The sequence below is a fragment of the Archocentrus centrarchus genome, chromosome 8 (genome assembly GCF_007364275.1).
Source record: "Archocentrus centrarchus isolate MPI-CPG fArcCen1 chromosome 8, fArcCen1, whole genome shotgun sequence".
Classification (NCBI taxonomy): Eukaryota; Metazoa; Chordata; class Actinopteri; order Cichliformes; family Cichlidae; genus Archocentrus; species Archocentrus centrarchus.
This window is the reverse complement of record NC_044353.1, coordinates 7,809,441-7,832,800: the sequence shown is the minus strand read 5'-3', so window position 1 is coordinate 7,832,800 and position 23,360 is coordinate 7,809,441. Positions and strand designations below refer to the sequence as shown.

At 42.8% G+C, this 23,360-nt stretch overlaps 1 protein-coding gene across 1 annotated transcript in view; it reads right to left on the bottom strand.

Moving 5' to 3' along the window:
* The window catches only part of ppp1r9ba (protein phosphatase 1, regulatory subunit 9Ba), a 36,643-nt gene extending 16,466 nt beyond the window's left edge, over nt 1-20,177 (bottom strand). Inside the window, exons 1-5 of the mRNA XM_030735313.1 lie at nt 20,062-20,177; nt 13,675-14,070; nt 12,042-12,250; nt 11,538-11,870; nt 10,702-11,418 (exon numbers count right to left, since the gene is read on the bottom strand). Coding sequence (XP_030591173.1) covers nt 10,702-11,418; nt 11,538-11,870; nt 12,042-12,250; nt 13,675-13,984 — 1,569 coding nt within the window. The 5' untranslated portion in view covers nt 13,985-14,070; nt 20,062-20,177. The remainder of the gene's footprint in view (nt 1-10,701; nt 11,419-11,537; nt 11,871-12,041; nt 12,251-13,674; nt 14,071-20,061) is intronic.
* Nucleotides 20,178-23,360: the final 3,183 nt, after the last annotated feature.

The following is a 23,360-nucleotide window of genomic DNA, read 5'->3' as shown; positions in this document are numbered from 1 at the left end:
GTCACAGCACTCAAGGTTTTAATACAACAATGAGCTGCACTTGGTTTGGCAGTATGGCTAACAGAACCTGCTGCAGAGTCAGAGACACACACACACACACACACAACACTGACAAATATTAAAATGTACATTTTAAACTCATTCACTGAACTTCTGTTGTCATCAAAGATGCATTACTCTTTATTCATTCAAATTAGCCATAAAAGGGTATTAATATGTAGTTGTGAAGCATTCAATTCTTGCCATTGACTGACAGTGCTGTGAATGGGCAGCCTCTGCAGAACTGGGCCAGTCACAAGCTACAAACTTACTACACACTGGATAAAAGCCAAGCCACCGAGAAGCTCCCCGGAGGCCGGGCTGGGCCTGCAACACAGTCCTCTGTACAGGGCTGTGCAGTCTCTCTGTGCTTTTAGCTTATTGCAGTAGGCTGTGTCTTCATTCAAGTTAGCTTACAACCACTCAAAGGTGCCAAACAAAAACCACACAAACAGCTGAAATGTAGGACACAACATCAAAGCCTGTCACTGCGCACTGCAACGCAACTAATGACTGAATAGATTTTAGCATCCACCATCAATCCATGTGATCCTGTTGTTTTAAAGCAAGACATTATGGCTATGGTCAAAAACCAAAAGCTATAAAAAAAAAAAAAAAAAAAAAAAAAAAGCTAAAAAAAAGAAACAAAAAACAGGAAATACAAACCCATGAGCTACAAGAAGAAAAAGCAGGCTAACACACAACTTATCCAAGAAGGCTGAATAGTAGAGCCTGGCTGCTATTTGATTCTTAAGATGAATATTGGTACGATATTAAAAATCTGATATAACAGTTATTTAGGAGTCCTTACTAAGTTTAAAAATGATCTTAATTTAATGTTGCGACAAGTTGTGGATTACTCTTTTGTGCTCTGCTTGACTCTGCTGTTTGCCGATACCGATATATCAGCAAAGCCGATAACACTGGCCAATATATCGGTCGCGCTCTACTGAATTGTGTTCAGCCTCTGTTAGTGTGGCTGTTTGGATATTAGGCCTGTAGTTGGATCAAGTCTTCAAGTCAGGTTTTACTGATGTTAGACATTTAATTTTACTGATACAGCTTAAAAAGAACTAAATGGAATAGGCCACTATAATTCTCGATGGCATCTCAAATATAAAAGAAAGTGAGAGGTAAATATTTTGGGTATTCACTTTCTTAAACAAAGCTACATGAGATATACACATTATTATGGCAGCATGTCGCTGGAACCAGCAACCAGACAACGTAGCTTAGCTATACTGTAAACAGGAGGCAACAGCTAGCTTGTTTTTGCCTGAGGTAATCAGCCACACACACAAAAAATAAATACATTAAAATTAAAAAGCTAATTGTGTTATATTAGTAATGTCAATTTGTGAGCGTCATAGGTCCTGGTAGGTAGGCTAATTGTTTTTGGGCCAGGCTAAGATAAGCTAACCACCTGCTGGGTTTTCATTTATTTACCGCAGAGATTTTTAAAGTCGTATTAATAATGTGAAACACTTTTTTGCAAGAAAGCAAAAAAAACAAATTCTGAAAATACTTTGGATTTACTCTAATATTTGTGGGCTTTTCGTAGTCTTCCTAATATTTAGCTATGGAACAGTAAATCTAACAACAAAGCAGCATTGGGATATTAGCTCAAATCATTCACCAGGTAAAAGAAGCCGAAGGCTTTATAGTTCTGGTTTTTGATATGAGAGCTTTGACTCCTTTTTAAAAACTCAGTTTCCACGTGATAATAAACTAAACTGTTTATGGAGACAAAACATGCCTTTTGCAATTTTTCCACTGTAACGTGTCATAGAGTAATTGTAAATGTGTCTGTTAGTGGGTGTTCTCTGAGAGGTTTGTTTGGATTCTCCTGCAGGTCTGTCTGCCTCAGCATGTCTTTAAAACCAGTATTTTGCTGAGGCCTTTGTAAGCCAGAGGTCAGTCACAGTGGCCCTGCAATTTCCAGCTTTAAACTGTCCATTTAAAGCTTCTTGAGACAACTGTTGCCGTGAACTGGCGTATAAATAAAACTGAACTGAATTTATGTCTCGAGTGTATCTGGATTTTACACCTCTTTGCAGTATCTTCACTTCAGGGTTATTATAGTTAACGAAAACGAACGAAATAACGAAAACTGAAATTGAAAAAACATTGTCGTTAACTGAAATAAATAAAAACTAAAATTAAAAGGAAGAAACGACAACTAACTAAAACTGAATTGTGAGTTTACAAAACTAACTAAAACTAACTGAAATTATAGATATTGTTATTTTATCAAAAGTCTTGTGGATTGATATGAAATAATTTTTTTCCTCTCTCCGAGTTTAAGCTCGGAACGCCGTCGGGCAAATGGGTGCGCATGTGCGTGCGTGCGCACACCGCGCTGCTCCTCAGAGAGTCCCATGTGGTTTTTTTTTTTTTTTTTTTTTACTATGATAGCACAGATAGCAGCGAGTGTCTTATTGTGGATGATGTTGTGGATGATGTACGGAACACTTCTTAGTCAGGAAAAAAAACACCAACATCAAAGTAGACCTGAGAAGCGCACACAAGGCAGCTACGGAAACCGCTCTCATCCTACAAGGCAACCCGGCCTGCACCTCCAGAGAAACGTGACTACTCGTCGGGTCAACGCAGCCACAATGTTGTGTTTAGTCCTTGTGCGTTTCCGGCTACTTTATCAGTCAGATAATAACAATCAGGACTAATAATCAAAGCATCAATATAAGGACTCACAAATGTCAGCAAATTCCTGGAGGGAGCTGCTGAAACTATGGGAATGGACGTGAAGAAATGAAGAAAGTGAAAAAACAGGGACAAATATGTTTGCACCCTAAAAACTGAGCACAAAGAGCGAGGACCAAAAAACCCCCAGCACACAACCACAAGGTAATTAACACATGCAATCCAGCTATACATGCATAAATGCGGACATGAGGTCGGACACTTCCGTAGGCTACATAGGCCGCAAAGACCCTGCAAGTCTAATCAGCGAGCATCTAACCAAGCTAGCTCCAAAACAGAAGCAGCATCAGGTGGTGAGAACATCAGGATGCAGCTGGATTTGAGCTTTGACTCCTTCAAGGAGTTTGTTTTTGTCAAACACCACATGTAGCTGTTGTTAATCTGCTGCACTGAGGCTGAACTTTATTGGGAGTTTATTGTAGAATTTATCGAGTTTTGGAGTTCATATTGTTAGCAGTTTCTCCCTGTTGATGTTCATGTGTGTCCTTAATATTACACACATTTAGCATGTAGTTCTGCTGTCTGTGAACAGTTGGTTGCTGAATTTATTTCTTTAAAGGGTATCTTTAAAGCGTACCTGATTAAGTATGAAAATACTAAAACTAATACTGAAACTAACTAAAACTAAGCATAAAACCAAAAATAAAAACTAATAAAAACGAGCAAAACCACTCTGAAAACTAACTAAAACTAACTGAATTAGAGAAAAAAAAGTAAAAACTAACTAAAACTAAACTATAATGTAAAATCCAAAACTATTATAACCCTGCTTCACTTACTAATGCATTTTAACTGTCCTGGCTGTTAGCACATCCTAGCAGGTAGAAAGAGCGTCACACCCCTCTTTAAGCATAAATGCTGCAGCTGCTGTCCGAGGTACTGATCCAGGGACCCCCTTTGAGGGGCGAGCTGTCAGAGAGATAGAGTTTGATCTGAGTTTGCTGCCTGTCAGCTGGACCAAAAAAAAATACCATCACCCTACGTAACAGAGGAGGTGGCCGTGTCTTGATAACCATTGGAAAGAGCATCTTATGTGGATACCACCTGCATGAAACGGACGCAAGCATGGGTCTAAATTAAGGTTTGACAGATGGATCACAAGAAAATTCAGGTTGAGTCATATCTGGTGGAGACAAGTCCTCAGGCGTTGGCACTCTTCTGGGTTGTAATTTGGCTGTGCTGAATTGCAGCACAGAGCCAAGAAGCAGCTGGCAGTAGAAACTTTCTCACTGTATGCTGAAAGGATGCAGATTTGAGGACTCCAGATTGCAGGTCTTCAGGTAAACACACAATCTGAAGTTTTATTTCCCACTGTGAAGTCTGGTTTTGGCAGTGGACCTTTGTTGGATTTCTTTCTACTGTCTTTCATTAATTGCAGATGGGATCAGTCTTGTAGCCAGCCTTTGCTGGGTGGCTCAGGGTGTAACTGTGTTGTGCAACAGCAGTTGTCAAAAATGAAAAACATGTAAAAGCAGAGCGCTATCACCACGTGACCTCGGAGTGAACCTCGAAGGGCTCGAATTAAATAAACAACAGGCACCAGATTTAATCGATTTTAATTAGAGATGTGACAGCGAGCACGAGTTAGTGATGTGGGCAGAGCTCCTTTGGGGATTTGTATAATTGTTTTAGCCACAATTTGACTGTGAAGCATGCTGCATTTGAGTTTCTGCTCATGTCACAGTTAGAGGGAAGCTGAAACCCTTCCAGCGCTTCCTGCCACATCACAATGACACTCCTCCCTCCTCCACATTGCTCTTCTAGTGATCAAAGGGGGGCTATTATGCTCATTTCCAACTCCATATTTTTATTCTTGGACTCTACTAGGGTTACTTTCGATGACTCACAGTTCAATATAATCCTTGCTGATCTTACTCTTGCCACAGACTCTCAATTCATCAACTTTATGAAACACTTTAGTTCCTCCATTTAAGCTCATCCAGTCCCTAAGCCAGCTTTCTCTGAGACATGGTAATCAGCCAATTAGAGCAGCAACTCAGTGCATTTAGACATGCAGACATGTTCAAGATAACCTGCTGGAGCTTAAACTGAGCATCAAAAGGGGGATGAAAGATGATTTAAGTGACTTTGAACAAGGCACAGTTGTTGGTGCCAGACAGGCTTATGTGAATATTTCAGAAACTGCTGATCTACTGGGGTTTTCCTCACACAACCATCTCTAGGAGAATGGTCCGCAGAAGAGAAAATATGCAGTGAAGGGCAGTTCTGAGTGAAAATGCCTCGTTGCCGGTTAGAGGTCAGAAGAATAGTCAGACTGCTTGGAGCTGATAGGAAGGCAACAGTAACTCAAATAACCACTCGTTACAACCAAGGTATGCAGAAGAGCATCCTTGAAAGCCTAACATGTTAAACCTTGAAAAGCAGATGGGCTACAGCAGCAGAAGACCACACTAGGTGCCATCTGGATGTATCAGCGGTCCAGGTGTAATGATGTGGGGAATATGTTCTTGGCACACTCTGGGGCCCTTAGTACTGTTAGTATTGTTGCTGACCATGTCTATCCCTTTATGACCACAGTGGGGTACACTGATGGCTGCTTCCAGCAGGATAACACACCACATCACAAAGCTCAGATCATCTCAAACTGGCTTCTTGAACATGACAGTGAGAGTTCACTGCACTCAAATGGCCTCCACAGTCACCAGCTCTGAAGTCGTGTTCCACCTTTGGGATGCAGTGGAGAGGGAGATTTACATCATGGATGTGCAGCTGACAAATCTGCGGCAACTGTGTGATGCGCTTCATCTCAACATGGACCAAAATCTCTGAGGAATGTTTCCAGCACCTTGTTGAATCTGTGGCATCAAGAATTAAAGCCGAGCTGAAGGAAAAAGTGGGTCCATCCCAGTACTAGCACTAATACAGTAGCTGTGAATGCATATGACAGAAAATTAGGAAAAGCATAATAAGTCTGCTTCAAGCAGTGCATTCATTCCTGAAACTGTATTAATATCAGTCAGACCTGGGAGCGTCATTAACCCTCTAAAGAGATTTTTTTTTCTTAGCTCACATAATCACATAGACCAGGTATCTCCCCCCCCCAAATCCAAACAAAGCTCTATTCTGTGATTCTTATCAGCCGGCTTCCCTCGCTTATGTGCCCGTGCTTTTTTCAAGGAAAACAAACACACCCATCCACATTCCAACTGCTGCTTTTAACAGCCTTACAGCTGCAGCCCTGTGCACAAGTCAGCACAGACACCTCCACTGTGTGTGTTTAGATGAAATGCAGGACAACCTACAGTGGCTACTTAAACGTGTTACATCATTGATTAACCTTTATGATTATGCTGTGCTCTCATGCCAGTGCAAAAAAAATCACAAGACCTTTCAGACAGGCTTTTAACCCGTGCTGTAATCACATGGCATTTCAGCTGCAGAGGAAACCGTATTAAGTGATGTGTCTGCAGTAGCAGGCTGTAGACTTGCTCAACACTGGAGGAGGTCTGAGCTGTGCTGGCTGACTCTGAGTTCATGAAGTAACTCATGATGTAAGAACAACAATTACTCTGTTTCTGACACCGGTTGCTAACGACAGTCAACAGTGAGTCTCTTTGTTCCCCGCAGCAGAACACCTCTCTGAACCCAGAAGACAGGTGGCTGGTTCAAATCAAACTTGACCAACACAAACTCTGTTTATTCCAACAATTAAGTCAGACTTCAGCTACTGGCTTTAACTGAAACGATAGCTTGTGGGTGTTCTCCCAGTAGTACGACCAACGGATCTTCCTGTATCTGGTTGAGATCCAGCACTCTTTTGAAGGGGGCCAAGTTTCTGTCAGACGGGATGTTTACGTTTCCAAGTTTAGCTAGCTTGGCACCATGTCAGCAATGGCCAACTCTTCTCCTGACAGAAGATGCCCCTGGGGTGAGGCCTGCTGACAGACTATTGTTCGCCGGTCCAGCTGAAGCCATTGACAGGTAGCTTTTTTGGTCCTTGAGACTGAGTCATCTGCACTGCTGGTTAGCTGTGATTTGCTCCACACAAGAAAATGATACATTTCCCCCTCATAAACCTCCACTCCACTTGTCGTTATATCTTGTATAACGACAAACTTATGAGTAGGAAGTGAGTGTGTGAGTGTGTGTACAGACAGGAAGCTTGTTCATGGCCACACTTCGATAAGTGCTGAGTCTAGCGTTAATTGCTGAAGCTGCTGCCCATTGTCCCATTTTAACTTTATTTCCCTTCTGAACCAAACTGATGATATCTGCTGCATCAGATTTATTAATAATTGCTTTCTTACAGCTGCCATTTCTTTTAATATAGTATTGTTAAGAAGACTGAGCAGGTATCACCGTCAGTTTTACATGATTGCCTCATCAATATCTCCTTAATCTTCTTTCTCATTAACGTGTCTCTGAGATGATGTAATGTATACAAATTTTGAGGGTTTTGCCAAGATAAAGATAACTAAGTCAGAGGTGGATGGCGTCATCAGACTCTTCACTAAAGTATTAATACATCAATATAAAAATATTACAAAGTACTCTTCCACAAGTTAAAGTATGCATGAAAAATCCTGATTGAGAAAATCAGTATTCAAAGCAAAACGTAGATAAAGAATTAAGAGTGAAAGTAGGTTAACACTGTGTTGATTATTTATCCCAGAGACATGAGACAGACTTTTTTAAGCCTTATTTTGGTGCAAAGTTCTCAAACTTTTTAAGCGAATTATTATCAGTTTTTGTGGTGATTTTTTTTCCTGTTGTTTTTAATGTCCCAGTGACCACTTAAGTTAAAGTAAATGTCTGAATAAATGCCCCAAAGTGTCTGAAGGTGAAGTGGTGAGACTTGCTTGATTTTGGCCTAGCTTAGTGCTGTCCCAAAGATGACAAAATCTACCATCAGCTAGTTCCAGGTGAACATTAGAGGCAGTGCAATCACATACAAAGACAAAGTCATAAGCATGACTGAATGGAAGCACGGCCAGTTTTTAAGCTAGTTTACTGGTAACATCTGTACATGTCCACTCCATCAAGTGTTTCTATGAACTCTGAGCTCATGTCCATGCTACAGTGGATAAACTGGTAAACAGGTCTTCTTCTCTCTGCTTTGACCCTCAGGCTTGATTAAAACTGTGCTGCTCATCCCCCAAAATTGAGTTTTTACAAACAAGTCTGTGTGTGTGGTTCTGAATACAGTAACAGCAGCAGAGGCTGCGCTTTAAGCTAGCACGGTGTTGGTAGTTTGCAGGTGTTATGCATGTCTCTAGACCCACATCTATGTGTTTTAGCTGGAACTGTCAAAACATGTGGAACAACTGGTAACCAGCGCTACTCTTGTTTGAGCTTGCAGCGCTGAAAACCTTCAGTTCTGTGTTTCCACAGAACGGAGTGTTAAAGACAAGGTAACCTGTCACCATTATCTGTGCCACTCATCCGGGCTTTTTCGGTATTTGCATTTATTTTGTGTGTGTCCCTTTGTTGTGAACTCCGGTTTCATTACCCTTCCTGTGCCACCAGTCAACATTACACCTGCACATATCAGGCATCAAGATGTGTGCTGCTGATCTTTTTGGATACGAGTGCATCTTTCTAGCTTCCACTTTAGCTGAATTCCCTTTGCATAGCCAAAGAGCCATGCACACAAACATCAATGTGGGGCCATAAATCCTGCATTATTGACTTCATACAAGCCAACTACTCTGAGAGCAGACCTCAACTTCAGCTCGCAAAACACAAAAAAGGAAAAAAAAATCCTGCAAAAACAAAAAACCTAGATGTTAAATCTTACGAGCTGGTGCACCTTTATTCAACATCTCTCGTGACCCCACTCTCGAGAGATGATGCAGATGAAGAGATGAAGCGGGCATGGAGGAAGTGTAGCTTGAACATGGCCGGCCACAAACAGCTGAATCACTGTGACTGAAAAGTTTTGCAGCCTGCTCTTATGTTTTATCGGCAAGAAATCAATCTTCACTGTAAATTTTTTTCATTCAAAGTTAAATATGCGTTTCAAGCTATATGAGTTTGTTTAATGGTGTGTATATGTATATATATATATATATATATATATCTGAATCTGAGGCCTGAAAGTTACAAATCTCATTGGGTGTGATGGCCAAGCAGGTAAGTGAATCAGTTACCTTTGTAGTAAGCAACACAGCCTCAGGCCACAGCTCCACTTTTAGCTGCTCTGTGGCTAAAGAGGTCAGTAGTTAAAAGTTTCCAGGTCCAAGAAAATGAAAGGAATTCCTTTTTTTTGACGCCTGGCGTGAAATAAAACCCGCTCCTCCTGCTACCCCCCCATATTAGCAGACATGACTGAGCAGGCAAAGCGACACTCACTATCACTTTCCTTTACACAGTCCTCCCAGTGACATCGATTCAACATCGACATGCTGCGTTTCAATACCAGCGCAGCTCTCTTCCTTCCTGTTCTGATCTCTGTTACATGGTATATTATCAAGCTCTGTGGCATGTTATTCACTGGTCTGTCAAACCACATTAGGAATATGCTGCATTATTACTGCAGGTCGAGACAAGCTGCGCAACCAGCTGACTGCTGCAAAGTTGTAGGACAAACGAGCGTGGCTCTCGATCGGAGAGAAGAGCTTCTTTTGAATCGAGAGCCGTATGAACACACACGTATGCGCGCACACAGTTTGAGCTCCTGCAGGAAACACTGTGGCGAAATCAAAGAGCGAAAATCCCCTGTGCACCCTGTGTGTGTGATGAAGGAAGAAGGAAGTCGCTGAGTCTTTTTCAATCATTGTAGGGCAGTCTTAATTATTTCTTTAAGTTTCCATGGTTTAATAGATTGCAGAGCATGCATGAAATGCATGCTCTTGAGCAACTTCTTCTTTCTCCCACTGATTATCTAACTCGCTATAAAACCAAGTGTCTTGTGCTTAAGATAATGATCAGACATCTGCAGCCCAAAATAAATCATGATATAAGCTAATTAACATGCCGAGTAAAATGGTCGGAGTCCCATTTCTGGCTTTATGATGACAGGACACAGGACATTAGCTCCACCAGTTCCAATGGAAATCAGCTGTGGGTGTGCGGCTGTGGCTCAGGAGGTGGAGCAGGTCATCTACTAATCAGAAGGTTGGTGGTTCAATCCCAAGTATCCTTGGGCAAGCTACCGAACCCCGAGCCACCCCTGATGTGTTCATTGGAGTGTGATTGTGTGTGTGAATGTTAGAGAGCACTGATATGTAGAAAGTGCTCAAGTAGAGTAGAAAAGCACTGCTAACTGCTAACCTTATGTTCCTGCCATTTTGGTACGTATAAGGCAGCGCTCTGGGGGGGTTTCATTGCCGCAAACAGCCCTTACTGCTGTTTACTAGGGTCGTTGTGAGGGGTGAGCGTGAAACTGAAGTTGTGGGCCTGAAAAACCAGAACACATAGCTGCAAGATGCTAGAACCCTGAGGCGAAGGGGACTGCAGGGCAAAGCGATAATTTACTCAGATGAGCCGATATTTTGAAAATGGCTAGATTTTCAGGAAGTGCTGATATTCTCAATCCCCAGAGGATGAATCCTAATAATGAGATAATTCCATGGCCTTTCCACCTCTGCTGACATCATCCCAAAACATACACATCAAATCTAAAACTCTAATGAAGCTGATTGTGTTGAAATTTCAGCGACATTCATGCTCCCCAGAGAACGTCCATTTACATCAGCTGTCCTGCTGCTTTAAGAATAGCATAAGAAGACATGGTTTCATATTAATATTTGTAATGAACACTAAGAATCTGTGCACTGCTGGACAGCCGGAGGCGTTTACTTTAAACATCACTAAAGCATCTATAGCCGTGTCTGGGAGATGAACCCACAGAGGAAGTGACTCAAGATTGAGTTCCTCGTATGAAATCTGAGTGCTCAGTCCAGCAAAATTAAGACTGATGTGTGTTAGTTACAGTGAACACCTGGGAAGGGAAAGAAAAAAAAAAAAAAAAAAACTCACCCTGATTGGCTCAGTGCTGAAGCAAATCTTTCTATTGGGTGGTGGAGGCTCCTCTTCCTCAGGAAGGCCTGGGATTTCTGAGCAGCTGGTCTCTGGCTGATATGCCTCCTCATCATCTTCGTCTTCCTCATCATCCAGCTGGCTTCCCCCAGAGTCTTCCTCCCCAAGCCCGCTGTATGCACTTATATCTATCAGGTCTCCCTCCGAATAATCCTCCTTCCTTGAGCCATCCTCATCATTCTCATCCTCTTCCTTGGCCTGCTCCTCAGAGTCCCCTTCTTTCTCCTCTGATGAAGGAGAGGAAGATGGAGGCGCTTTCTCTCCATTTTCCAGTGAGGCATGAACCTCAGCTTGTACCAGCCTGCCCCCGGCCTCAGATCCAGCAGTGGTGTTGTCCTGATCTCCGGACTGTGTTTGCAGCTCAGGGGCTGTCATTGTACTTGAGCCCTTGGCTTCAGTCGCTGCCAGCTGGGCATCTGCCTCTGGTTTGGCCTCCGATGAGGAAGAGGAAGACGTGACAGTCACTGAGGATGATGAAGAATAGGAGGAGTTGGACAGCTGGTCCCCAGAGTGTCCAAATCCATCCTTCTCCTCATTCGTCACCGGTTCCCCTACACTCCTCTGTAGGAAACCCATTTCCTCAGGTAGCTCTGCTGCCTGAGTAACTCCTGCTTTTCCCTCCTCTTTTTCTTCCTTACCTGGAGGTAGCACCTTTGTCTGGAAGAAAAGCACAGAGCGATCATGCACTAATGCAATCCAAACAGTTTCTAGTTCAAGAGCTTCCCTACAACTAGCTTACTTGCAAAGTTTTACATGTTTGAGAAAATCATTTTCACCTTCCTCTCTGCAACCTCCACTCTGGGTGGAGGCTTGGGTTTTGGTGCCAAGGCAGGGGCTGAGCGGCGCTGGGGGAGGTAGAGATTGTTTTGCAGTTCACCCTTCTCAAATGCGGCGCTGAGCTGGCTCACAGTGGGACTGACGGCCTCACCCGCCCCGGCTAAAGGTGCAGCAGAGGGAACAGAAGGAGCAGTGGGAACGGGGGGATCATCTAGCCGGTCCAGGGCTTCGGTGGACCCATTAAAGCGAGCCACAACATCCAGACGGCTGCCTTGAAAGCCCGATGCCCTCTCCTTCTTCAGCAAGATGCGATTAGTGGCAGCTTGCTTCTCCTGAAGGAGTCACAAACAACTAGTCAGTCCAAGCTGAAACGTCAACCATGTGAGTTTTAAACACACACACACACACACACACACACACACACACACACACACACACACACACACACACACACACACACACACACACACACACACACACACACACACACACAAAACACTGACCTGCAGAGTCCGCTGCTCAAAGATCCTCCTGGTCTCCTGGAGCTTGGAGAAACCCACAGATGAGCCACTGCCCTCCCTACCAGCTTTAGAGTCAAAACGGTTGACCCTCTCAGAAACTGTGCCCCCAAGTTTCAGCAGGGCGCTGTGGTCCACGTTCTCATTGAGGCTGGATACCCTCGGCAGGGACAGTTTCACCGCCTGATCCTTACCTGCCAATGACAGAAAAAACCCAAGTACAGGCTAATCCCATTTATGTTTACCAGAGTATGGTGGTTTTACCATTACTGAATTTTGACTGCACAAACTCACAACTCATTTGTCTTTGTTTATTCACTCAATGCACAAGCATTAAAAAAAACACTGAATAACACAGTTTCTATGCCTGCTGCTGTCAATAACACAGTCTGAACTGCTGCCGGCCAAATCTAACAGCTTTAGCAGGAGCTAAGTGATTTATGTGAGCTGTGTGAATGGGTTAAAAAAGAAAAATAAAAAAAATCTGGCCATGGATCACTTTTGAATTCATTTCATAACCAAAACCTTGTAAAATGTGTTGAATATGCACGTGATAAATAAAGTTAGCAACCTTACTAAGTGCTGATCCATGTAGGAGAGGACTCAGTCTTACTGCAGTATAGCACTAGTGCTAGTGGAACTGCTAGGGCTGCAAATACAGAAGCTGCAATGTTTTCACTTTTAAGGAAAAAGTCTTTTGAGGATATGAGAATGAGGATCTTTTTATTAATGCATTCGGATGCTTAGTTCCAGTTTGTCAGGAGGCAGAGATGAACTGAATCATTACAACAGAAAATGCTTTGTAGCTGACAGCTGACTGTCAGTGGGTATTTGTGGTTCTGGTTTTGTAGGTAACCCTGTTATACATTTCCCACAGCATCATATGTCAATCACATGACCAACTACCAACTTCCCACTGGACGTTCCTTCAATCTCACCTTAGAGTGACATTAGTTTAAGTTGGGACTGGCCCACTTCATTTCACCAACCATTATTTGGCCTGTTATTGTCAGAAGTCAGAAAAGGAGTCATTGCAGTGACATGCAGTGTTGTTAGGGCTGGCTTACCTTTCATGTTTGAACCAATACTGTACGGGTAACCACCAATACCTTTTTTCAGTATTCTCCTCAATAAAACTCTCCACGTCAGCACTGGTATAGCAGTAGTTGACGAAGTTGAAACACGAAGCAAAGACACTGAAGAGTTTTTTTTTCCAAGTTTTCTTTCCAAGCTGTTGCATATAACCTGGGAATCTCAGAGCTTCTGTACCAACATATCATTAAAATGGTGGTGAAAATCAACACAACTGTACACTTCTGTGTTTAACACAGCCTCGACGACCACACTGCGAGTGAAATAAAGAGGTGCACAAATAGCCGAAATGTCACAAATGCATGATTTGCATTCGCAAGGACGACAACAGCAGGTGACAATGGTTTAATCCAGGTGTGCTCTGGTACAAAAATTTGTCACCAACTGATTTATTGTTGATCAGCTCTCAGTGGTACCATAAGAAGTACCAAGTTCTATACCCAACCCTACATGTTGCCACATTGCTGCGAGTCCCTTCCTGTAGGTACACTGCTTATTTAAAAGGAGTTGAGAAAAGATTACTTACCAATCATTTTGGCTCCGTCCTCCTCATCACCAGGAGACTGCATCTGCATGAACATGTTCTTGATGCGATGAACGTTTGAGCCGTATTTACGGCCCCTCCCGGGGGGTCGGGGCAGGGGAGCAGGTTTTGAGGCAGGGTCGGCGCCTCCATTGGCAGCATTGTTGAGATGGTCTGTGGCCTTCTTCAGCGCCGCAAGACCCGCCTCGTAGGCGTTGCGGTGGGGAGAGGGACTTCGTAAATTCGAGGTCCCGCTGCTCCCACCGGAGGCCCCGTTGCCTCCCGTGGCCGACGGAGGCTCAGTCTTCATCATGTTTGGTAAGTCAAATGCCCCGTGGTGAATAGCAGGTTAGCAGGAATGAGGGGGGCAGCATCCTGGAGCTGTTTGATATTCACCTCCTGAATAAAACAGAAATGGACCAATCACATCTGTGCATCTGTTTAAACATTTTTAATGATATGAAACAAATGAAATTTACATCTTGCATTTTGCAAACCTCTAATCAGCAAATTGCTGTGTAACAAAGGCAAACATTCAGAGAGGAACCACAGATGTTCACAATGAACAGCTGAAAGCACGCAGCAGGCCTTCAGTTTGTCCCATTGAAGTAAGACTTTAGCCAAAAATCCCAAACATTCAGTGATGCCAGCTTCCCAAGGGTAAGTCTCTGCTAGTTCTCACCAAAGACCTCTTGGCTATATGCGGTTGGTCAGATGAAGTTTTTGATACATAGAATTATGTTGCATATGACTGTGATTATGTTAATGGCATTTTATATCGAGTAATCATCAGAAATCTATAATGAACAAAATTATTTGTGCCAGCTGTGGAAGCCAGCTGGCAGATAAAACAGAGCATACATGAGCTGAACATGAGCAAACTTGGCATCAAACAGCATCACAATTGGCCCTCTGTGTACTTCATGACACCCACATGGCGCTGCTGAAGCCGTCAATATAATCCAATTAAAACAATGACGCACTGTAGATCCCTCCCCCCCCTTCATGTTGGTGTTCCAAATGCCAAACTTACTTTGTGACAGAGGCGGCAGATGAATACATGGCACGACTACAGAACACCCCCCGTGGTCCCCAGATATCACACTGTTTTCTCATGACTGCCCCCTAATTTACTGGTTGAGAGCGTTTGTAGTTTGTGCCGTCAAATCTTTGCTACTGAGATGCCTGATGTTTTCATCAGACTTGATTGACTCTATAAAAACTTAGAAAAAAAACTGTAACAGCGACAGCCATTAGACCAAAATTTATTTTAAAAGGAGTAACAAAACATCAGCAAACTGGACGAAAGCAGACAGCAAACAGAAATGCAGTTATTGGTCAAATGAGATAACGAGTTTAGCAGGTTCAAGGAAGGTTTCCTCTTGATAATTTGTTAATGACTCAAAAACTTGATATAATATGATCATAATTTTCTTTAATATCTGCCTGGCTTTTTATGATTTAAGGTCATGGCAGCAGTTTGGGCTCTAGATTTAAAAAGGCAAATTTAGCAGGAAAAAAAAAAAGAAAAATAAAGACTGGGAAGGACACTTTGTTCTTTTGCTGCTGACATGTGACAATCAGCACCACCTTAGCAACTAGCTGCTTAGCTTAGCGTAGCATAAGTAGACAGTTAACCTTGTACAATCTAAAAAAAAAAACCAAAACAATTTCCCCAGCACTTCTAGTACACGTTACAACCAAGCGGCAATTGCCGGGGCTACACAATGAAGCCAAAACCCAAAAAACTGCAGTTCCTCTAGTGACCACTTGAGGCTGGCTCCAAAAGTGAGTCAATCTCGACAGACTCCCCTGTTAAAATGTCTAACTTTACGACACTAAAAAGCACATGTATAGCTTGGTACAAGATATTTTAACCTCTATAGATTGTTTCCCTCCTCACAACAACTATACTGGGTATGATTTTATTTATTTATACATCTATTTATTGATTTTTTTAAATAGCTAATGTGTTAAGCCCTATAAGGTGCTTATGGGCATGGCTGCTTTGTGCTAGCATGTCTTTTGTCCTGTCTCCCTCTCCTCTCTCAGATGACTACTCCTCCCTGAGCCTGGTTCTGCTGGAGGTTTCTTCCTGTTAAAAGGGAGTTTTTCCTTCCCGCCAAGTGTTTGCTCATAGGGGGTCATTTTGATTGTTGGGTTTTCTCTGTAATTACTGTAGGGGCTTTACCTTATAATATAAAGTGCCTTGAGGCAACTGTTTGTTGTTATTTGGTGCTATATAAATAAAACTGAATTGAATTGTATTGAATTGAATAGGCCTCGGTCTAATAATTTGCGTCACTGGACTCGACGTCTCTACCACTTATTGATATTGCCGTTGATCTTTTTCGGAGCGCTTGTTTTTGGACTTATCTGACAGATATTATGGCTTGCTGTGTGGTGCAGCCTGCCCGAGAAATCTGTGCTTCAGCTTCGAGATATTTTATTAGTCTGTTGCTTTGCACTAATTAGCACGCAAGCCTCTCAATCCAAATATGGCAACTTCTGGCTGCAAGAAGCAAACATGGCAGCAGCCAAAACACTAACATTGAGGCCTTAAAATGTAAAACCAGAACCAACAGCTGACATCACAGTGAGTACTTCTTTTATATGCAGTCCATGGTTACCACTTTATAGCAATCTTCTATGTTGTCTTCATAAAAGGTGTTAAGGAGTTACACGCAAAGTCCCTGCCGGTCAGGAAGCATCAAGGTGTTAAGAAAAGTGATTCTCTTTCTGCAGTTTTTGAACCAAGCTAAGGTAAAAATAAATTAAAAAACAAAAATGGGATGGTATAACTAAAGAGGTCCATGTAAAGAAGCTAAGATTCACAAAAAATTCACAAATGAGATGTTACACATTCACCAGCTGATCTCTGTCGGAGAACTTGTAGCAAACAGGATTTAAGTACCTCGGATCACGTGGATTAAGCATCACGGAGGTCAGTGATTAAACAAATTATGTTTAATCACTTTACTATGTCAAAGATGGAAAAAAAAAATGGTTTTGCATTTTTGATGATTACCTAATCAAACCTGGATGTAGCCAAGAGTCACATCTATTTGTGGGATTTGTGTGAAAATTCACAGCTGAGGTGTGAAGATTCAAACTGTCATTTTCAATACATTGTCACAATGATACCTTTAATTTAATGATCACTTTAACCTACCATTACTCAATGCAAAGCAAACACAACACCTAGTCTAACTGTGAGCTGCATTTCTTTGTATTTTGTCTCTTTGAGTTTAAATTAAAAAAAAAAAAAAAAAAAAAAGTCTAAACCTGGAATCAGAATTTTGACAAAGGTTTGTACCAAAGCGACCCCAAATCAGGATGGCCCACAATACAGCAAACCCATGAAGGTGTGTTTGATTTGTCTTCCACAACTTGAATTTACAAGGTCACGACAAACTGTCCAAACCAAACTGCTACATAACAACGTTTTCCAATACCTTCTGAGGTAAACGGGTAAACAGCTTTAAAACAATTCCAACTGCATGTTTTTATTGTTGGACCTGCTGGAATACCTTTTCACTTTCACCTTCTCATGATATACTTGGTGCAGCACCTCGGTTCATCTTCTGAAGCAAGTTGTTCTAAGACAGCTTCATTCTGACTGGGTGCCCCCACGCAAACAGAAGGTTTGGACAGCGGGCGGGCTCAACCTCTGTGCTCACGACCAAAGCTGTGTGCCTGAGATGACGTATGAAGATTATCCACTGTACCATCACGCAGAGCCGAGAGTAGAAAAAAATGGTTGAAACAGCTGAAGCCTGAGATTTTGCCTCGCTGGGATCACTCGTGCATACGCCAACCTCAAACTTCGGTTTAACATTCGAACATTTGCAGTTGCACATAAAACTCCACTCATTCCCAGTTGCAGCTACTTTCAAACACTTTGCAGCAACACGCATCTGAAACTGAAAAGCAGCTTAAGCAGGCTGGATCATGTTATTGTTTGGCTTTCCATGACAATGCTAACAAACTGGACGTTGATGACTAGAGCGTGGGTCAGATGTAGATATTTTGTATGGAGACAAAAGCACTAATTACAAAGAAATTATAAGAGAAAACAATAATGAATTCTATGTGTTGTTGCAGCCTTTTTGTAAACATAGCTGAAAGGCAGTCTGGGTAATAAGAAGCAGTGTTTATAGTACAGTCTGGCCTCACACTTACTCCAGATGGCACTGCTGGTCATGGGGGGACAAATACACACACACACATACGCGTGCACACACACACACACACACACACACAGTCTTGTGACACTGTCTTGCTAAATACTAGATTCTCACATACTGATCATGTGAATTCAAGTGAGCAAATTGAACATAAAGCCAATGACTTTCACACAAACCCCCCAAATTCACACACACACACAAACAGCTTTTAGTGTTCCCGGCCTCTTTCCTGTTATTGTTAAAATGAAACTCCTGCTCTGATTGATAAAACACACAAACCCCCAAAATGTACAGCACCAGCAAACAGACTCTAACTCCAGTCTCCAGCGTGATGTGGGTGGGCCTGTCTGCCTCTTCATTCGTTGGTGTTGCTACTAGTTAAGGATGGCAACTAAATCAAGTGCGAGTATCATGGTGCACAGCGATGAAGAGCAGCTCCGTCCTCCTCCTGCCTGCCCTTCATGCCTCGCGGTTGGGGGGTTGCTTCCTGCTGTTCAGTCTAGCTTCTCACTACCAGCTGTGCTCTGGTTTTCCTGTTTGAGAACAGAGACGTCTTCACTCTTCTGGTTCACGCCACTTGCTGCTTTTTGCCAAGATTTTGATTTTGATTTTTATTAAAGGACACAGCAGAGGCCTTTAGTTTATTACAACCAGTTGGTCTCACCCTCGAAACATCAGTCATTGATTTGCCTCAGCACTTACTGACTTATCTAATCTCTAACTAGATAACAGCATATTGCATTCACCCATACCCAGACAGAGCTCCCATCCTCCACCCACAGATGCTACACACACACACACACACACACACACACACACACTCAGCATCAACTGAGGCAACACAATCTAAAATAAAAACATTGCACCACAGCCACTGCCTGCCTGTATCCCTGCACCAGCCATCCTAAGCATGTGGAGGCAAGCGTCTATTGACTTCTAATCTATTTATGGGAGGTCCCTGAACGCCTCCTCCCATCACTAAATACAGGCTACATCACACGCACACAGCCTTCCCTGTGTTTTTCTAAGTGTTTGGGTGGTTAGTATGGCACAAGTGACCTTGACTCATGACATACAGTAAAACCGAGGCGTGCTCGCTTCACTGTAACCACTCACATCTGTCTGTGTGTGACAGACGCTGCAGTAACTGAGCCATTTGCTTGAAACTGGCATGATAATGTATTGCCCGTTCAGACATGAGTATTAAAGTCCTTAAGTCCTGCATGTCTACGTGCGTCACGCACACTGTGTCCAACAGAAGGCACATTATGGTAAACACAATGAGTCCATCTATTCACACGACAATCCCTGCATCTGGAGGGGAGACTCCCGGGCCTAGTGCAAAGGTTCATTCTGGCAGACACACTGCCTGCGTGCTCCTCCTGCTGCTGCCGCTATTGGCAAGCTAGAGAGAAGCTTTGTTGGCATAGACATATGCTGCACGCACCAAACTCCTATCAGAAAACTGCTCATTTTACTGTGGCGCTTCTTTTCTTGCAAACACGTCAATCGCTGAATGAGATTTAATGCGCATTGTTACTCTTTGCACGCCTTTCAACAAATCGGCGTGTCTGCGGCGCACCGAGCAGCGTTTACCGCGTGCAAATGTCAACTATTGTTTGCGGGTCGCGTGCTGCGCTCCTACTCTCCGCACGTCAAAAATATACACCGTAGCAGGAGGCGACGTGCACACGGCTCGCACATTATGATTGGATTTTGATTTGAAATAAAGTGGTTTGATGAATGAGTCACGCGCCGAATACGACAGAATAAGCAGATGAATCCAAAGAAGTTTGAGCTGATATATCAGAAGTGTTTAACCCTGCTGGGAATGACTTGAATATGAAATATCACGTTTTTGTAAGGGAGTTTGGCGAGGCGTTCTCTAAAGGTACATGAGAACCGGGGATCGGGTGTTCCGCATGTCTTTTCCTGTTGTGTTTAATCAAGTCGTTTATAATCCAGGTCATACAGTGACCGCACAGAGCTGTGGCTGCTTCGTACGGTCCCACCGGCCGGTTTCAGGACCCAGAAGCAGCCGGTTGGCAGGCCCCGCTGAGCGTCTGCTGCGCTGCGTCGCTTCCTTCCTGCAGCCTCTCTCCTCTCCCACAGACAAATGGCAGCTTTTTTAAACGCAGGTAAAACGACGATACGAACTAAACCGTCTGCTAATCTTTGCGCCGCTTCGCTCCGTCAGCCATACCTTGTATTCCAGTTTGTTGAAGCTGCCCGGTGCCCGTTATGATCCGCGGTGAACACTGTCCATTGTCCTTGTGCTGTTGCTGCTGATTCCTCCTGCGAGCGAGCAGACTGAGCGCCTGCCTCCTCTCTGCTCCTCCTCCTCCGCCCCCCTCACATCATCTGTTTTCCTCCATCCCTCTCTCTCCTCCTCACCCCTATTCCTCTGCCTCCTCTTCCTCATCCCCCACTCTTCTCCTTTGTAGCACCTCCTGTATTCTCCCCAACCTGTCGTTTCCTGCTCATTCACACCTTCATCTTTCCACATTCTATCCACACCCTCCTTTTCCCTCCTCATTAATCAGCGTTCATCAGGTGTGGCTGCTAACGAATTCACTAACCCGAGTTATTATAGGATCTAACCAGCAATCAACAACCAGCTGGCCTTACATACACTGACCGCTGGCTAGCTGTTTTGGTGGCTGGATGACTTTTACAAGCTGTTTGCATAAATGACAGATCAGCAAGTGGCGCTTCAGCTACCGTAGAGCTGCAGCGACCTCTGCTGGCAGAATGTGTCAAAAGCAAGGCGCAGTTACACCACTGCTGCAGCAGCTGTAAGAGAAGAAGAGTAAAGCAAAGCTGCATTTACGCTTTTTGTTTGCGACAAAGAGGTGTTTCCAAACTTGCATTAGGTATAGTTTTACTTTATATACAAGCAGGTGGGTTTGTCAAGTGCTGAGTCACCTACAGTGAGTCACAAGATACATAATGTGGGGTCTAACAAAATGACCCCAGGAACGAAGTAAAAACTATATACAGAAAACAAATTATTGTGGGATCTTATCTAATTTTTCTCATTGAGCCTCAAACACTGAGGCTATTTAAATTAAACTATCTGAGAAGTCTGGAGGAAAATGTGCCTTTGAAGGAAATGCATCTCACGGACGGCTGAAATGGCATTAAGAGTCCCAAGAATCTTCCTGTTTACAGGGGACCACAAACAAAAACACCACACAACCAGTTTAACAATGTGTGGGTAGAGTTTGCAACATAGACTGTTACAAGATTGCTGCAAAGAGGGAGCTGAGTGTGAACGCGAAGCTGTCGATTTACCGCTCAATCTACGTCCCTGCCCTCACCTATATGGTCATGAGCTTTGGGTAGTGACCGAGTGGCAGGATGAGCTTCCTCTGGAGGGTGGCTGGTCTCTCCTTCAGTAATAGGGTGGAGAGTGCAGCTGTTCGGGAGGGGCTCAAAGTAGAGCTGCTGCTCCTCCACATTGAAAGGAGCCAGTTGAGTTGGTTCGGGCATCTGACCCAGATGTCTCCTGGGGGCCTCTTGGGTGAGGTGTTCCAGGCATGTCCTACTGGGAAGAGGCCCCAGAACAGACCCAAGACATGCTGGGGAGATTATGTCTCTCGGCGGGCATGGGAACAACTTGGGGTCCCCCTGGATGAGCTGGAGGAAGTGGCTGGGGAGAGGGAAGTCTGGGCTTCTGGAAGAAAATGGATGGATGGATGGTGCTTATATGGTTTTCATTTACTGCTTTTTATTTACAGTATTATTACTGTATTTTAATTTACAGTACATTATTATTGCTATGGTATAGTTTACAGTGCTTTTATTGCAGTATTATTGTATTTTAATTTATAGTACTTTTGTTTTTAACATTGTTTACTTTAATTTATGATGCTTTTATGGTTTTTATTTACCCTGTCATTGCTGGATTTAATAATATGATGTAATGAGAGCTCATGTTCCTAACATGTTCATGTCAGACACACAGCTCTGAACATGAGCGCAGCACCTCAGCCTACCTACTGTTCAAACCTTCTGTTTGCGAGCAGGAACCAATCAGGAGTCAAAGGGAGAGACACAGACAGAAGATGAACTGGGAGGCAGCACAAAGCTACTTTAGCACACAGTTAAACATATGGCTTAATAGGTTCCCTTCAAGTATTTAGAGTAAATTGAGCCTACTTACCTTTCATGTCTTACAACATTATAAAACCCACACATGTAATGTTTTTATCTTCTGTGTGAAGCACATTGAGTTTACATATAATGAAATGTGCTCTATAAATAAAATTGCCATTGTCATGCTTGGCCAGGTAGTTAACTTTTCTGTACTTCTTGATTTATAGTTTGGCATTTTGTAAAAATACAAAATATTAGAAAAAAGGCCAATAAATGTGCAATTATTTTAATTTTTTTAACAAGAGAGTGCTGATCCTCAGAATATTCAAATTCATAACTGAGGGGTTTCCCTGTAAAGACATTTGAAACTGTTGTACACTGAATTTCTAAGGCCAGTAAATGCAACTGATGAAGAATAATGAGTTTTTAGATTATCGTCATTTAGAACAATAATAATCTGAAATAGTAGTAATACTATGTTGCCATCTGGTCATGATGTTTTGCATTAAACAGGCTGCATGCAGATTTATTTTAGTCACTAGCAGGTTGTTTAAAAGATACATCTTCAGCATTGATATTTATCAATATACATTGATTTGACCTTTACAAACAGCCCCTGGTAAGGTTCCTGTAAAGGAAAAGGCAGACTTGAAGCCCAGCAGCTTCTTGCTGCAGCTGCTATCGTCCAAAGAGCAGATGATGGCTGGATGTCAGTAAGCTGTAACAGACAAATGTTGCCAGAGGGGGGCAGCAGGATGTTTCTGATGTGGTAACATGTCAGTAAGTACAAAACTTCCATCCTTTTCTCTTTTTTAAAGCACAAATATTATTCAAAATGAATCTTTCAAAGTTTCTGCTTTTTTTAAAAACTATTTTATTACACCTGTGTAAGCTGCTTCTAATGATAACAACCCCTCAACTCTGTGATGCTTTGTATCCATCGTGTTATCTTTTTCATATGTTGCTGTAGTTAAATGTGATTTTAAACCCAAGTATTTCACAAGAAGTCCTGCTACTGTTACAGGTTGCATGTATTTAGTTTGCCATGTCACAAAAGAAGCTGTGCAAAGAACTGGAAACATTCATTTATAATCCTGTTGGTGGTGACAAAGAAGACTAGTGAGATTTTAAGCCAAGTATTCATTTAGCATCAGACATCTTACAAATTATAATCAGCCTTTGGCATCATTATGTGACAATGTACAGGATGAAGAAGAGAGACTCCTGAGGAGAGAAAGATGCTAATGTGAGGACTGCAGTATAAATATCATATATACGAGCTTCTCCAGGTAGCCTGATGTTCCTTTGACAGCAGCTAATATGAGACTGCAGCCATCCTCCTCAGATTAAAGAAACCCCACATCAACAGCTGCTGAAAAATAACCGACTTCACAAGAATCTAAA